Source organism: Heterodontus francisci, chromosome 18, assembly GCF_036365525.1.
Source record: "Heterodontus francisci isolate sHetFra1 chromosome 18, sHetFra1.hap1, whole genome shotgun sequence".
NCBI classification, from domain to species: Eukaryota; Metazoa; Chordata; class Chondrichthyes; order Heterodontiformes; family Heterodontidae; genus Heterodontus; species Heterodontus francisci.
This window is the reverse complement of record NC_090388.1, coordinates 53,018,180-53,034,176: the sequence shown is the minus strand read 5'-3', so window position 1 is coordinate 53,034,176 and position 15,997 is coordinate 53,018,180. Positions and strand designations below refer to the sequence as shown.

At 43.3% G+C, this 15,997-nt stretch overlaps 1 protein-coding gene across 5 annotated transcripts in view; it reads left to right on the top strand.

Annotated features, from left to right (window-relative positions):
- Nucleotides 1-15,997, top strand: part of cacna1c (calcium channel, voltage-dependent, L type, alpha 1C subunit) — a 1,113,964-nt gene that overhangs the window by 670,312 nt on the left and 427,655 nt on the right. For 4 of the 5 annotated variants that reach the window (XM_068050762.1, XM_068050758.1, XM_068050759.1 and 1 more), the window contains one exon: nt 6,456-6,559. The exons of the other annotated variant lie outside the window; for it this stretch is intronic. In XM_068050762.1, coding sequence (XP_067906863.1) covers nt 6,456-6,559 — 104 coding nt within the window. The remainder of the gene's footprint in view (nt 1-6,455; nt 6,560-15,997) is intronic. 5 annotated transcript variants of the gene reach the window in all.

Here is a 15,997-nt window from a genome sequence, read left to right as displayed (position 1 = left end):
CCTGTTCCCGCTTTCTCCCCAAGAGATCCCTTTCGCCCCAAGAGCTATATCGAACTCCTTCTTGAAAACATACAATGTTTGGCCTCAACTGCTTTCTGTGGTAGCGAAATCCACAGGCTCACCACTCTCTGGGTGAAGAAATTTCTCCTCATCTCAGTCCGGAAAGGTTTACCCCGTATCCTTAGACTATGACCCCTGGTTCTGGACTCCCCCACCATCGGGAACATTCTTCATGCATCTACCCTGTCAAGTCCTGTTAGAGTTTTATAGGTTTCTATGAAATCCCCCCTCACTCTTCTGAACTCCAGCGAATATAATCCTAACCTACTCAATCTCTCCTCATACGTCAGTCCCACCATCCCAGGAATCAGTCTGGTAAACCTTTGCTGCACTCCCTCTATAGCAAGAACATCCTTCCTCAGATAAGGAGACCAAAACTGCACACAATATTCCAGGTGTGGCCTCACCAAGGCCCTGTATAATTGCAGCAAGACATCCCTGCTCCTGTACTCGAATCCTCTCGCTATGAAGGCCAACATACCATTTGCCTTTTTTACCGCCTGTTGCACCTGCATGCTTACCTTCAGCGACTGGTGTACGAGTACATCCAGGTCTCGCTGCATATTCCCCTCTCTCAGTTTATAGCCATTCAGATAATAATCTACCTTCCTGTTTTTGCTACCAAAGTGGATAACCTCACATTTATCCACATTATACTGCATCTGCCATGCATTAACCCACTCACTCAACTTGTCCAAATCACCCTGCAGCCACTCCACATCCTCCTCACAACTCACCCTCCCACCCAGTTTTGTGTCATCTGCAAAATTGGAGATATTACATTTAGTTCCCTCATCTAAATCATTAATATATACTGTGAATAGCTGGGGTCCTAGCACCAATCCCCGCGGTACCTCACTAGTCACTGCCTGCCATTCGGAAAAAGACTCATTTATTCCTACTCTTTGTTTCCTGTCTGCCAACCAATTTTCTATCCATCGCAATACACTACCCCCAATCCCATGCGCTTTAATTTTACACGCTAATCTCTTGTGTGGGACTTTGTCAAAAGCCTTCTGAAAGTCCAAATAAACCACATCCACTGGCACCCCCTCATCAAGTCAACTAGTTACATCCTCGAAGAAATCTAGTAGATTTGTCAAGCATGATTTCCCTTTCGTAAATCCATGCTGACTCTGCCCAATTCTACCACTGGAAGTGGTTCAAGAGTTCACCTACCTAGGCTCAACTATCACCAGTAACCTGTCTCTAGATGCAGAAATCAACAAGCGCATGGGTAAGGCTTCCACTGCTATGTTCAGACTGGCCAAGAGAGTGTGGGAAAATGGCGCACTGACACGGAACACAAAAGTCCGAGTGTATCAGGCCTGTGTCCTCAGTACCTTGCTCTACGGCAGCGAGGCCTGGACAACGTATACCAGCCAAGAGCGACGTCTCAATTCATTCCATCTTCGCTGCCTTCGGAGAATACTTGGCATCAGGTGGCAGGACTATATCTCCAACACAGAAGTCCTTGAAGCGGCCAACATCCCCAGCTTATACACACTACTGAGTCAGCGGCGCTTGAGATGGCTTGGCCATGTGAGCCGCATGGAAGATGGCAGGATCCCCAAAGACACGTTGTACAGCGAGCTCGCCACTGGTATCAGACCCACCGGCCGTCCATGTCTCCGTTATAAAGACGTCTGCAAACGCGACATGAAATCGTGTGACATTGATCACAAGTCGTGGGAGTCAGTTGCCAGCATTCGCCAGAGCTGGCGGGCAGCCATAAAGACAGGGCTAAATTGTGGCGAGTCGAAGAGACTTAGTAGTTGGCAGGAAAAAAGACAGAGGCGCAAGGGGAGAGCCAACTGTGCAACAGCCCCAACAAACAAATTTCTCTGCAGCACCTGTGGAAGAGCCTGTCACTCCAGAATTGGCCTTTATAGCCACTCCAGGCGCTGCTTCACAAACCACTGACCACCTCCAGGCGCGTATCCATTGTCTCTCGAGATAAGGAGGCCCAAAAGAAAAGAAGAATCTCCAAGTGCTCTGCTAAAAAATCTTTGATCATGGACTCTAGAATTTTCCCCACTATCGACGTCAGGCTGACTGGTCTAAAATTCCCTGCTTTCTCTCGACCTCACTTTTTAAATAGTGGCGTTACATTAACTACCCTCCAATCTGTAGGAACTATTCTAGAGTCTATAGAATCTTGGAAGATGACCACCAATGCATCCACTATTTCTAGGGCCGCTTCCTTAAGTACTCTGGGATGCATACCATCAGGCCCTGGGGATTTATTGGCCTTCAATCCCATCAATTTCCCCAACATCATTTCTCTACTGATACTGATTTCCTTCAGTTCCTCTCTCTCACTAAGCCCTGTGTTCCCCAACATTTCTGGTATGATATTTGTGTCCTCCTTTGTGAAGACAGAACCAAAGTATGCATTTAGTTGGTCGGCCATTTCTTTATTCCCCATAATAAATTTCCCTGTTTCTGATTGTAAGGTGGTTTCAGGCCACTTTTGCAAAATTAGTTAGTGACTGTTCCAATCATGTGCCATGCGTGCTGCAGTCGATGTTCTCAGGCACTTGCAGTCAAGCCAGTGATTCTTAAAGGGACTGCGGGAGGATGCCTTCTGAAGGGTAACATTTTTACTTACGTTATTGCTGGGTTGGGAAAAGTAGGAGTACTTCTCCCAGCTTGACATTAAATTTGCAGGCCACTGCTTGCCCTGTTCTGTTTGCCTTCCCTGCAGTTTGCCAATAATAAGCAATTGAGGCAGGTAGATCAGTTTCCTGCCACCGCCATCATTAGGACTGTGTAGTGCTGCACTGGATTACATCCCAACTCAGGAACAACTCAATTTCTTGGCCCATGTTTCTTCACTTCTTGGGCAAGAATTAAAATCCAGCCCAGACTGATAATGACTTTCTTTTACCCCTCTGTGATTACTATAGGAATGTTAAGTGAAATTTTTTTTTACTTTCTCAAAACTGTAATTTGGAATTAATTAGTTCTAAATTGCAAGCATCACTCCATAAAATGAATGAGACATTTGAGAAATGGAAATGACACACTGATATATTAGAGTGTGCTGTCCTGAGAATGGAGATCAAGGCACCTTGGGGTGGGTTTGTAGCTGTCCTCTATTAAGGCCTCTACCAAATTTTTGTTTACAATACAAAGAATATACAAACATGTTGAAATACCAATTTCTTTTTCTCAGCAGTACCACGGTGCCTGTATTCACAGAGGTTAGCACCACTCATGAAGACAATCACAACTGACCAGTTCAACACCTTAATAAAGAGGAAATAAATGACGATAACAATATATATTGAAAAACATGTGTTACTAATCCAAATGTGGAGGTCAGAAAATTCAGAGCAGTAGCTGAGAAAATGACAAGCAAGTCTTCTCATCTTCTGTGAAGCACCAACCCATGTTGTTATGGCTATGATTAGCAACTCACAATTATTGCAAACTATATTGAACTGATCTGTATTCCCTTATAGAGAAAAAAATCATTTCTCAGCATTTCCTGGAAAATACATGAAAAACACAAGTTCATTATAAAATACAGAATCCCAATATTTAAAAACAATGCCATTCCTAATTTTGTATATATTATTGAATGTTAATTAAATCACACATATAAATAAATAGGTAAGAAAATATTTGTAAAGCCTAGAAATTGCTATTAGTAGTATAAACAGATGAATGCTTAGTGTTTTCGGCTGCTATCCCTCTGTCTACTACATGAGCAGTTAACCCATATTTGATTTAATCCAATTAAAAAAAGGTCACCACCTCTGATAAGACAGCTGACAGAAGAATGTTACACAAACACATTAAACATTCATCTGCTGATATCGCAAACATTATTTTTTAAGTTTAAATAGAACTTCTGTATGCTCTGAAATATTTTTGAATCATACTTATTGTCTTGAGTCTTTGTTTTATTGTTCTGCAAACAACTCTAAACAGGTCTTTCTTCTGCATGTATTGCAAATTATTAAAGTCACTGAAAAAGTTTCAAAGTAAGTTTTAGCCCAATAGATTTTCGATTTACAGTGATATTACATATCTCTGTGTACTTTTCTTCTGCTCTCTTTTAAAATGTGTTTTACATAGTTTCCACATAATTTGTCTTCAATTGCTTTTGAAGGTGTAGGGTTGTATTTTCTGAGTGTTGCCTAATTTACTAATACACCAGAAAAACGTCTATCTGAGCAAGACATTAGGGGCCGGATTTTCAAACCCCGCTGTGTGCGGGAATGGCTGCCAGTGCAATTTGAAAATTGCGTTCCCAGAGGTCGGCACTGGGTCCCGCCGCCTCCAGAACACGATGCTATTTTCAAAGTGCCACTGGCATGGAGGGAACAGGTCGGATGCATGCCTCCAATTAGGTGCCTGTTGGAAGCTCTTTAAATAACTCATTAACAGGCTTGTCAGTATCAGTAATCAATTTTTAAAGGCTGGAAATGGCTATATGCCATGGGGGGAATACGACAGGGTTGTGAAGACGTGAACAGTGTGGAGGGCTATGGGGGGCTGATTAAATTAATTCGTAGGCAGCGAACAGAGCTTAGTATGAGTCTCAGTATGGCTATTGCTGCAGCTGGAAGAGTTTAATGTCACAGTACAGAATGGCAGGAAGGCTGAGAGGGAAGTGAGCCCACTAGCATCACTGTGGCAGCTGGGGTTGTCATGGGAAGGCCTGGTGAATGCACAAAGCCCAGCTGAGGGAGGTCAGAAGTGAACAGACCACTCTGACATTGGACAGAGTAACCAAGATGAGCTGCAGCAGGTGCAACCTCCTGTACAGCAGGAGGTCAGAGGACCACAGCGGGGGAGCTGCAAAGGGATGCAGTCCAATGCCCACACAGGCTCTCCGAGATCCCTGCTGACTCATTTGGGTAGGCAACGACAAGCCCAGCAACGGCTGCTGCTTGCCTTTAAAAATTCCATTCCATTCTCTGTTCCGCCTCCATAACGCTTCTGATACCTCTAATTGGCTGCCAGATTCACTCTCAGGGCAATTACTTATTTGGCATTTAAAAATAGGACCATGTCAGGGTCGGGACCAAGAAATGATCCGGTCTTCGGTGTCCCAACCTGAGAACGAAAATCTGGCCACACTCATTCTTATGAATTGTGTAGGGAAAAAAAGAAACAGATCACATTTTTTAGAGAACTGCATTATCAAAGAAAGAACTGATCTGGTGTACAGTTGCAAAGCACCACAAGCAGAATCCTGGTTGCAAGTCTTCTATCTATCCTGTTGATTCTCAAATTGCATTTTAAGCTTGTATAAAGGAATGAGCAAAAAAGGTAAACTCAAACGATCATAGTCTAAGCTATTTATATGAACAAAATACAAAAGAAATTGCATGAATCTGGACTTCAATTTCATATCAAAGATAAACCATGAATATATCTATGGTTTCGTAAAACAAACAAGCTATGTAAAAGTGAGTATTCCATTAATTTACTAATTGCAACTAAATTTGGTCACTTTAACCATCAATATATATCCTTTGATTTCCAATTGTAAAATAAGACGAGATCATAGAAAAATATGGTTTAACAGATTTTTTAATGTTTTCATTCTTTTGCTGGACTTTTAAATCAGTCAAAACAAATTAATATATTTTTAGTGATAGGAATTAATAATTTACATTGTTCATTACATTTGTTCAAAATATTAAAAGAAGAACAAGTTAAGGATGATGCAGGTGCTAAAGAAAAATTGAAGTGTTTTTCAACCTGTTATGTAAAGATTTCTGGTGAAAGTTTGCTCCATAAAATATAACAGTATGTGTAAATATTTTCCACACACTTTATAGTGCATTGCATATTTATGTAACTATATTATTTATGAGCTAATAAATCAGAGTGAAACTTGAGTAATTTCTTCACACTGAAAATTTAGTAACTTATGCAATAGATTGCCACTCAACTGAAAGCAAAAAAAAAAATCAAATTTGTGTTTCAGTAGTGAGTGGAGGTCTCTGGGCTGAGAGGAAAAAAAGATTCTCAGAGGACCTGCATGAAAAATAATATGATCTGACTGGCCTATTGCTGCAGCTACTAATATTATTAATTGTCTGCATAACAATTATCATTATTGTTTGAAAAGTAATTCATTGTGTGAAACACATTTGAACTGTTTCTACCAGATAAGGCACTATATAAATAGTATAATAAGCATAAATAGGAGTGTTTTGCATAATGGGAAGAGCATGTCCGTTAAACTAAAGGGTATGATTTGCATGGAGTTGTATTATGTTTTTTTGCATCTGTATCTGAGATGCGCATGTCTTTAAATTTCAGTGCATGTCTAAAAGCACAGTATCATCCATGAGTCTTTAATCCCATCATTCTTCTAGCTTTTGATCTACTAACTTTTTCTCTCTGTTAACCTTCCTTCATCTTTTCAGATGCAGGATGCCATGGGCTATGAGCTACCTTGGGTCTATTTTGTGAGTCTGGTCATCTTTGGATCCTTTTTCGTTTTAAATCTGGTTCTTGGTGTGTTAAGCGGGTAAGCTGTCAGTTTGGTATCTTCACTACCACCCCCCCTCCCACCCCCCACTCTCCATCCCTCCCTTCCCATTATCTATTTCTTCACTACACCCTACCCAGGCAAGCTGCCATGACAAGTTTCTTCCAGTCATCAGAAGTAGAGAAAAGAGACACCTGGATCATTTTAGGCTTTGACTGACATGGAAGTTGTAGCTTCCAGATAGAAGTTGTCAGGATGGTTCATGTGCTGGTGATAGGGTTACAATCCCCTTGGGGCCTTGCTGTGCTCAGATGCTGAGCAAAACTCACTCATTGTTATTCCATTTTTCCAGGTAAATGATAACATAGGGAATCAGTGGCCATGGATCTATTTTGTTACTCTTATCATCATAGGTTAATTTTTTGTGCTTAACTTGGTACTAGGTGTGCTCAGCGGGTAAGCAGTATTGCAATACTGTTTTCTCTTTATGTTTATTTCTGTTATTTTGTGATCCCAGTATTGCCCGTTCTTAAGTGAGATTCTCAGTTGCATTACCGAAAATAAGAAGTGACTTAAAACATCTTTTTCTTCCTACATTGTTCTTTTAAGAGTAAATGGGGAAGTACTGATAAATGTAGAGTGTTGCACACAGAATATTGTGTGATGGAAGTACAAATTGAATGGTATTGAATTAGTACAGGCTGACTTAGAAATGACATGAGAGCAATAGTGGACACATCAGAGGAGATTTTCTTGGATCTGTGCTAATATGTACAGTGAATATTGGAAAATCAGGCAAATTGGATGACATACCTGTACGTGATGGCAAATTAGCCTCCTCTTGACAAAATCAAGATTTATTTGACATATAGCTAGAGTAATAAACTTCAGTCCAGTTATAGGAGTTATTACCATTAGCAGAAACAAACCCCAACCTTCAGAGTGAACACGGTTCAGTCCTGATGGCTTACCTTCCCAATTTTTGCCTGGCTTTGTAGGAAGTTGCCCACTGTTCCTGGGAATATATTGTTACGACAGAGGTGGGAGGAGTGCACTGTCTTTACTAATTCCACGTCTCCACAGGTCACGACATATATTCAAATGTTACCCCAGTGACCGATGCGGTCAATCATATATTCTACTCTTTATCCCAGAATAAAGTACACCAAACAGGTTTCTTTAATAAACAACAAAGTTATCAGTATATTATCAAACAAGACTTATCCAGTAATGAAGCAAGCATTAACACACAGATTGAAATATGAAAGTTCCCTTTTTAAATTCCCCACACACACACTCAAAAAATTTTAGAAATTCTATCTGCAGAGGGTTGTTACTAAAAAAATTCAAAAAAGAATACTTTGACCAAATATTTGCTAATTCTTAAAGAAAAAAGAGAAGATATGGAAGGAAATCAGTTGTCCCTTTTGGACTGGCGTCCGAGTATACAGAGACAAGTCACTGAGATCTTTACGAAAGCAGTTCTTTTCAGGCGGCATTGAGAATTAATCTTGCAGGTTTTTCCAGCTTCTCAGGAGAGATGCAGCACCAGGTATTTTAGCTCTCCCACACTGCGGGCTGAATTTTACCAGCCCTTCAATGTCGGGTGTTGTGGTGGGGGGGCCCGGAAAATCCTTCCGGGAGAGGCCCGCCACGACCCCTGATGCCGGGAAGGCCCTGCTGCATTTTACTGGCGGTAGCGAGGCCTCAGTCCGGCACCACCCCCTCCCCCCCCCACACCCACCTCAGCCGCTCAGTGGCGGAGACTTCATCTAAATATGCTAATCATATTACAATTAATGAATAAACACTTACCTGTTAATGACGGCCGTCCCACACTGATATTCCTGCTGCTGGCCGGAACTCCTGCTCCGTCGGATCTCTGTTTGGAGATCCAAAGCATAACACTGGTGGGGAGGGGAAGAGGAGTGAAATTTGCAGGGCGGAAGGGGCGAGAACAGGGAAAACTGATCAGATTGGTTGTGGGGATGGTGGGAAGGGGTTGAGGGTCAAAGGTGCGGAAGTTGCGAGGGGGGTGAAAGGTCGGCATATTAAAAAGTGGTTTTCTTGGGGGATAGGTCATTTTATTTATTGAGAACACAGCGGGGCGGTCGGAGAGGGGATTCAAAGTTTAAATAAAATTTTATTTCCAATTTTCTTGCAGCGGGACCTTTAAAAATGTAAATTTACCTGAAGAGCTTGAAGCCCTTTAAAAATGGCACTTGCGCAGTGGCGCCAGACGCCGTTGCTGGGGACAGAGCGCCCACCCCCTTTATGTCATCGGGGGCGGCCGCTCTGCCCACTCCATGCTAATGAGCCGCTGTGCTCTGCCCCCTCTATGCTAATGAGCCACTGCGCTCAATGTAGCAGGGACTCAACGACGGGCGATCCGTGCGGGCTGACCACCATCTTCAAAGCATGCCCCTGCAATCGGCGGCAATCTCGTAAAATTTAGCCCTGGATCTTTGCAGGCTTTCTTCAAAGTCACCACCCTCTCTATATGCGCAATCGCCTCTGACACTGGTGCTCTGACATCCGATGGAAAGTCATGTGGGGCCTGTAGATGCACAGCAACTGTAATGGTGAGTTCCCCTTGGAGGCTGCTGCTCACGACCGGGGGCCTCTACATGGATCGCACCTGCTTGTTAATATTGCCTCAGGCGCATACGGATCCTCACGAGCAGAGGATGACACATTGTAGGATGAGCTGTACCTATTTCCATGTGATAAATAAAGTTGAACCCTTCATGTTTTTTTTTAGTTTTAGAGATACAGCACTGAAACAGGCCCTTCGGCCCACCAAGTCTGTGCTGACCATCAACCACCCATTTTATACTAATCCTACACTAATTCCATATTCCTACCACATCCCCACCTGTCCCTATATTTCCCTACCACCTGCCTATACTAGGGGCAATTTATAACAGCCAATTAACCTATCAACCTGCAAGTCTTTGGCATGTGGGAGGAAACCGGAGCACCCGGAGGAAACCCACGCGAGTTTAGAAGGTTCTCAACAGGGCAGGGATTGGTGTTGATGGGTACATCAGCTGTTTTCCTGGATCAACTATGTGGCATGCCATGGCATTGCCCATCATGGCCAACACTCAGAGTGGTACAGTACGACCACATCAAGATCCTACCAGCTGAATGGATTGCCCTCACCGTCCATAAAACCATAATGCTCCTGCCCTTTCTGGCATCCTCCCCGCACACAGGGTGCCTGGTGTGTCATTGCTCCCTCACAAACACAAACAAACACAGAACGTACACTGTTAATGGAGGGAGGGTCACAGTACCTTCTAGTATACAGAGTGGGACCCCTGTAATGCCCCCTTCCCTCCTCCCTTTAAGAATGCAGAGTGAGACCCCTGAAAAGGAACTTACCTTCTGCCGCAAAACCTTCTGCCTCTGTGGACCCGAGGCTTTTCAAATCGTCAACGGAACGGCACCTGTCAGCCAGCCACCCATTCAGTGAAAAATCAGGAAATGTCAATGGAGAGGGGTTGGGCTGCATAATCTGCAGAGATAAGTACCGCTTAACATATTGTAATTGGGGTGCCGCCGCCGTACAGCGGTGGGGGGGGGCACACCGAGGTCTCCCCGCCGCCGATAATTTCCGGTGGGCCCTTCCTGACGTCGCGGGTCGAGGCGGGCCTCTCCCCGTAGGATTTTACCAGCCACCCCGCCGCGACCCGCGGCATCGAGGGCCAGGTAAAATTCAGTCCATGGTCTTAAACTCATCCCTGTCTTTTATCAGTAAAGATAGCATGTAAAATAACAAGTGGTCCACAATTCAATATGAATTGACACTTACGCCTGAATTTTTAGGCCTCAATGGAGCCGATGTAGTATAATGTGATATGGAGTTGTTACTGGGCAGAATATGTAAATAGACTGTGAGCATCTTCACAAGAAATTATGTAATGTAATATGTACGGAACCTCGTGGAGAGTTGTGGCGGAAACCATGGATGCAAGACATGTTCAATAAACTCCCATTATTCTAACCATCAGACTCTTGTATATTCTGTACTAAGCCGTAATAGTTATCAGAATACCATATGATGGCAATGGTAAATTTAAAAAGATGGAGAAATCTTTGCCCATATCAGAGAACTTTGAAAAAGTAGCTGGACTGAACCAAGCTGAGGTGTGGCCAAAATGGTCCAGAGGTTTGCAAGGTATCATACAGCATCGGGTCTCGTCCAGAAGCCAGACAAGGATCAGGTCAGAACGTTATTGAATGCTTTGTGGGAGTGCGCAGACAACACCCTCATTACTCAAGGCATTGATGAAGAGAAGGCTACAAATGAAGAAGTTATTCAGGCACTCAAGACTTACTTTAATGTAAGAAAAAATGTCTCTGTGGAGCGTGCCAAACTTAATAAGCATAACCAGCAGAATGGGGAGAGCATTGATTCATTTATCAATGATTTATGTAAACTCGCTGAGGATTGCAAATACGGCAGCTTACGGGAAGAGCTGATTAGAGACAAGTTTGTGGTTGGTGTATTAGACGACACCCTATCGGATCTACAGTCAAGGGATGATCTCACGTTAACAAGAGTGACTCAGTTGAGCAGCCAAGCAGAGGTTAGAAAGTTTAACCGAATGGTTGTTCAAGGGGAAAGGGAGAGTCCATTCTCGAGAGTAGCAGAAGCCATTGAATTCGTTAAGAAAACAAAAGGGAAAAATGGTGATAAAAGACAAGAAAGGCATGAAGAGCATCTAGAGGTAGCAGCAACAAATTGCAGTAGGTGTGGCTGAGTGAGGCACAAGCCAGAAAACTGCCCAGCTGGAGAAGCAGAGTATTTTTCATGCAAAAAGAAGGGACACTTTTAGTCAGTGTGTTGCAGTAAAAAAAAGCACTGCATATAATTAAAGGGAAATCCCGAGAGAACAAAAAAGTTAATGAATTAGCTGATGTACTAGGTGTGGAAATACCATTTTTCGGGGAAATCCAAGGAACAAGTGAGAGTTGCTTGATGGAAGAAATTCTTGTACAAGGCAACAAGACTCATTTTAAACTGGACACAGGGGCAGCAGTTTCAGTATTATCAGACACAGAACCATGGCTGAAAAAGAGAACTCTCAAACCAGCAGGTAAAGAATTATATGGGCTTGGAGGCATCGAGTTGAAGGTAATGGGAGAGTGAAAAACAATATTGAGTTACCAGGGAAAGAAAATTCCTGAGACCTTATATGTAATTAAAATTCACTCTTAAGTAGGAAGGCGTGCATGAACTTACAAAGCATATATAGAGTGGAAGAGCTTGAATGTAAGGAAGACCAGCCTAGAAATTTTAGAGCCTAATTTCCAAATTATTTAGAAGATTGGGGAAGTTAAATATGGCATGCCATATTACTCTAAGGAAGGAAGTAGAGCCAGTGTGTTTGTATACACCTCGGAAAGTCCCACATTCACTTATATAAAAAATAAAAAAGGAATGGAATTAATGATAAAACAAGGAGTCATTTCAGGCCTGGTTCCAGTGAAGAAACTGAACGGTGCATTTAGAATTTGTGTTGACCTCACACAACTGAATAAGGCAGTGGAAAGAGAAAGAGAAATGTCATCAGTAGATAGACTTTGGCAAAACTAGGGAGGAGCTCAACTTTCACCAAATTGGATGCTAACAATGGATTTTTGGCAATTGCCCTCAGATGAAGAATCTAAGCTACTAACAACATTTATAACACCATTTGGAAGATTCTGTTTTAACAGTTTACCATTTGGAATAACATCAGCACCTGAGATGTTTCAAAGGACGATGTTGAGGATTCTGGAAGGATTGGACGGAATTATTTGCCATATGGTTGATGTACTAATCCATGGAGCCAATCAAAAAGAACACAATACTAGAGTGAGAGCAGTACTATGAAGATTGAAAGAAGCAGGTCTCACATTGAACGAAAAATGTATTTTTTGCAGCCAATGTTAACATTTCTTGTACATATAATAGATGGGTCCAGTATTAGAGCAGATCCAGAGCCTAAAAATGTGACAGAGTTTAGAGGTTTATGGGAATGGTAAATCAAGTAGGAAAATTTCTACCAAATTTAGCCATGATCAATGAGTCATTATGACAGTTGTTGAAAAACGAAAATGTTTGGTGTTGGAAAGAAGCCCATCAAGAATCGTTTGAGAAAATCAAAGAAATGTTAACATCATTGGAGGTATTAGCCCATTATGACCCAGAGTGATCCACCATCATAGCTGTGATGCATCATCAATGGGATTGGGAGCAGTCCTATTTCAAGTGCAGAGAGATGGGAGACACAGACCTGTATATTTTGCTTCTCGTTCATGAACAGAAGCCAAGCAAAGCTGTGCAGTAATAGAAAAGGAAACATTGGCAGAAACTTGGGCATGTGAAAAGTTCCTAGGACTTCAATTCAAAATCGAAATGGATCATATACCATTGGTTACTCTATTAAACTCAAAGGAGTTTGCGAAATTACCTCCAAGAGTATAGAGATTTAGGTTAAGATTGATGAGATTTGACGCGAAAACTGAATATGTTCCAGGAAAATAGCAGACGCTATCACGTATTTCAACAGCAGGTCATGAAAAAGGAGATATTTTGCTTCTCGAATAAGTAGAAGTTTTTGCTTTAATGACGACAACAACTTTACCTGCTATAGCTCAGAAACTGAGTGGGATCAGGAATGTGCAGAAAACAGATGAAGTATGTGCGAAAATCAGAGAATATTGCTTGAATGGATGGCTAGCATATATGCCACATAACCCTGTTTGAAAGCAGTGTTACGAACATAGGGGTCATCTAAGCATTGTTGATAATTGACTGATCTACGATGAGAGATTAGTTATCCCCAGAGTATTGGGATTAGATATCTTGGAGAGATTACACCAAGGACATTTGGGAATTACAAAGTGTAGAGCCAGGGCAAGATATTCAGTATGGTGGCCGGATATATCAAAAGAAATTGAAGAGATCATATCGAAATGTATCACGTGCGCTGTCAATCATCATGAGACGAAAGAACCACTCATGTCTTCTTTTCCATCTAGACCATGGGAGCAGCTAGGAATGGATCTTTTTAAGCATAGAAGTGAAATGTTCCTAATAGTAGTCGATTATTATTCAAGGTGGATTGAAGTTGAACAACTACAAGGTCAAAGTTCAGATGCTGTAATCACATCCTTGAGAGGAATTTTTGCTACGCATGGAATTCCAGAACTATAGGCCGGAATTTTACATTGGGCAGTAGGCTCCGCCCACCAGCTGAAAAGTCGATGGCAAGCCCGCCTCCGCCAGGCCTGGGGAGATACGCCGGGATTTTTCACTTCCCAGGTGCTGAATTGGTCTTGGGCAGGACTTCCACCTATTAAGGCAGCAAGTCCTGCCTAATGGAGCTGCCTGTCAATCAGCGGGCCAGCAGCTGTTAGTCCCAGCAGTGTCACCGGGAGTGGTGGCCATTGCTGGGACTATGCCCAGCCATGGGAGGCAAGAGGAAGGACAGCCCCGGAACTTACGTATGTTTTTGGGGCCTTGCCAGGGACAATTGGCCGGGCCCCAGCGAGGCAAGGGGGGTCGGTTGGGTGGCGGGGCGGGGGGAGTGTTGTGCGTTGCAGGTGGTTGGGGCTTTGGGGTGGTCCTCTGTGGGGCACAGGGTGCCCAATCAGGAGGGCCCTCTCACAGCCTGCAAGAAGGCCGCCTGGTTTTACCAGGCGGGGTTCTTGCGGCCTATGCCGTCCAGCCACTGAGGGGAAAATACCTGCAGTTAATTAGCCACTTAAGGGCCTTGATTGGCCTGGGGCAGGCGGGCCGTTTCTCGCCGCCGCCACTCCGTGTAAAATTGCAGTGGGGGCGGGAGAGGGGCAAGAATGGCTCCCCCTGCCTTCCACTCAATTTATGGCCCGCCCCCAGCTCATTCGTCGGGGGGCCGTAAAATTCTGGCCGTAATATCTGATAATGGGCCGCAATTTGTGAATGAATGCTTCAGAGATTTTACAGAAGTATATGGCTTTGTCCATATCACTAGTTCGCCTGGGTACCCTCAGGATGACAGTGAAGCAGAAAGAGGTGTAGGACTATGAAGGCACTGTTAAAAAAGAATGAAGATCTTCAACTAGCACTTCTAAGTTATCAATCAACACCACTTCAGAGTGGTTTAGCCCCGTGCGAATTGTTAATGCAAACAAAGTTGAAGGCCCAACTTCCTACACGCCCAAAAACACTCAAACCACAAGTAAGTGCGGAAGACTTAGAAAAAGTGAGTGAGAGAGAGGATAGTGCGCAGTTGAATCAATCAGAAAATTATGGCAGACATCATAGAACAAGACATTTATCAGCCATCCAACCTGGGGAATCAGTTTGGGTGAGAGACCAAAATCGATATGGAGAAGTGATAGAACAATCACCATATCCACGTTCATACATTGTCCAAACTGACCAAGGGATGAGAAGAAGAAACAGAAGATCAATCGTGGTGATACCAAAGAAGTATGAAATACAGGAAAACCAATCATCTCAAAGGTTTGATGAACCAGTGATGCTGCAATCAGCCATCAACCCAGAGGACAACCCAAATTAAGAACTTGAGTCATCCAGTAGTTTTACACAAGCACTGCAGAGTCAGAATGAGGAACTAGAAGACTCAAAACCTCAAACCCCTTTGAAAGAAAGAAGAACACGTTATGGCAGACTTGTAAAAACGCCACAGCGATTATCAATCTGAAAAGAGAAGTCAGAGACTTGTGGGGAGATGTAATATAATGTAATATAGGGTTGTAACTAGGCAGAATATATAAATAGACTGTGAGAATTATCACAGGAACTGATGTAATGTAATCTGTATAGAACCTCTTGAAGAGTTGTAGAGGAAACCATAGATGCAAGACGTGTTCAATAAACTCCTGTTATTCTAACCATCAGACTCTTACATATTCTGTATGGAGCCTTAATAGTTATCAGAATATTACAGGGGGCACATAAATTTGCGCCGCCGGCCAGCATGCCTGCTCCCCAGCTCCAACCCGCCCCTCGGCCACTTGCCCAGTGACAGAATTGGAAGAGGGGTGGCAGGTCCACCTGCCCTCAAGTGGTAGGTAGCCAATTGTCCTCTTTAAAGGCCTATTAAGGCCTATTGTTAAAGGTCAGTTAGAATTTTCCAATTGACCTCAAGGTCCACGAAGGTGTCAGGGAACAGTGTAGCTGCCTCAAGGCAGCCTCACAGTGGCAGACCATAGGGTCAGTGCACCTGGCAGACTTACTGGCCCTTCCTGTCTGTCTGGTTTCTACAGCAGCTGCAGGCCATCCTGTGAAGGGATTCCCCCTCCACAGTGGTGTCCTGGCTACTGAGGCCATTTTGTAAGTTAAAGTTAAAAAAGTTGAATAGAGGGCATCTGCATCTCAGTCACACTCTCTCTTACTTCCCTGAAAGGGTATCCAGCTGCTTCTTCAGTGCTGGAGGGCCTCCTATTGGCCCACCAACTTTGAGAGCCAGCTTG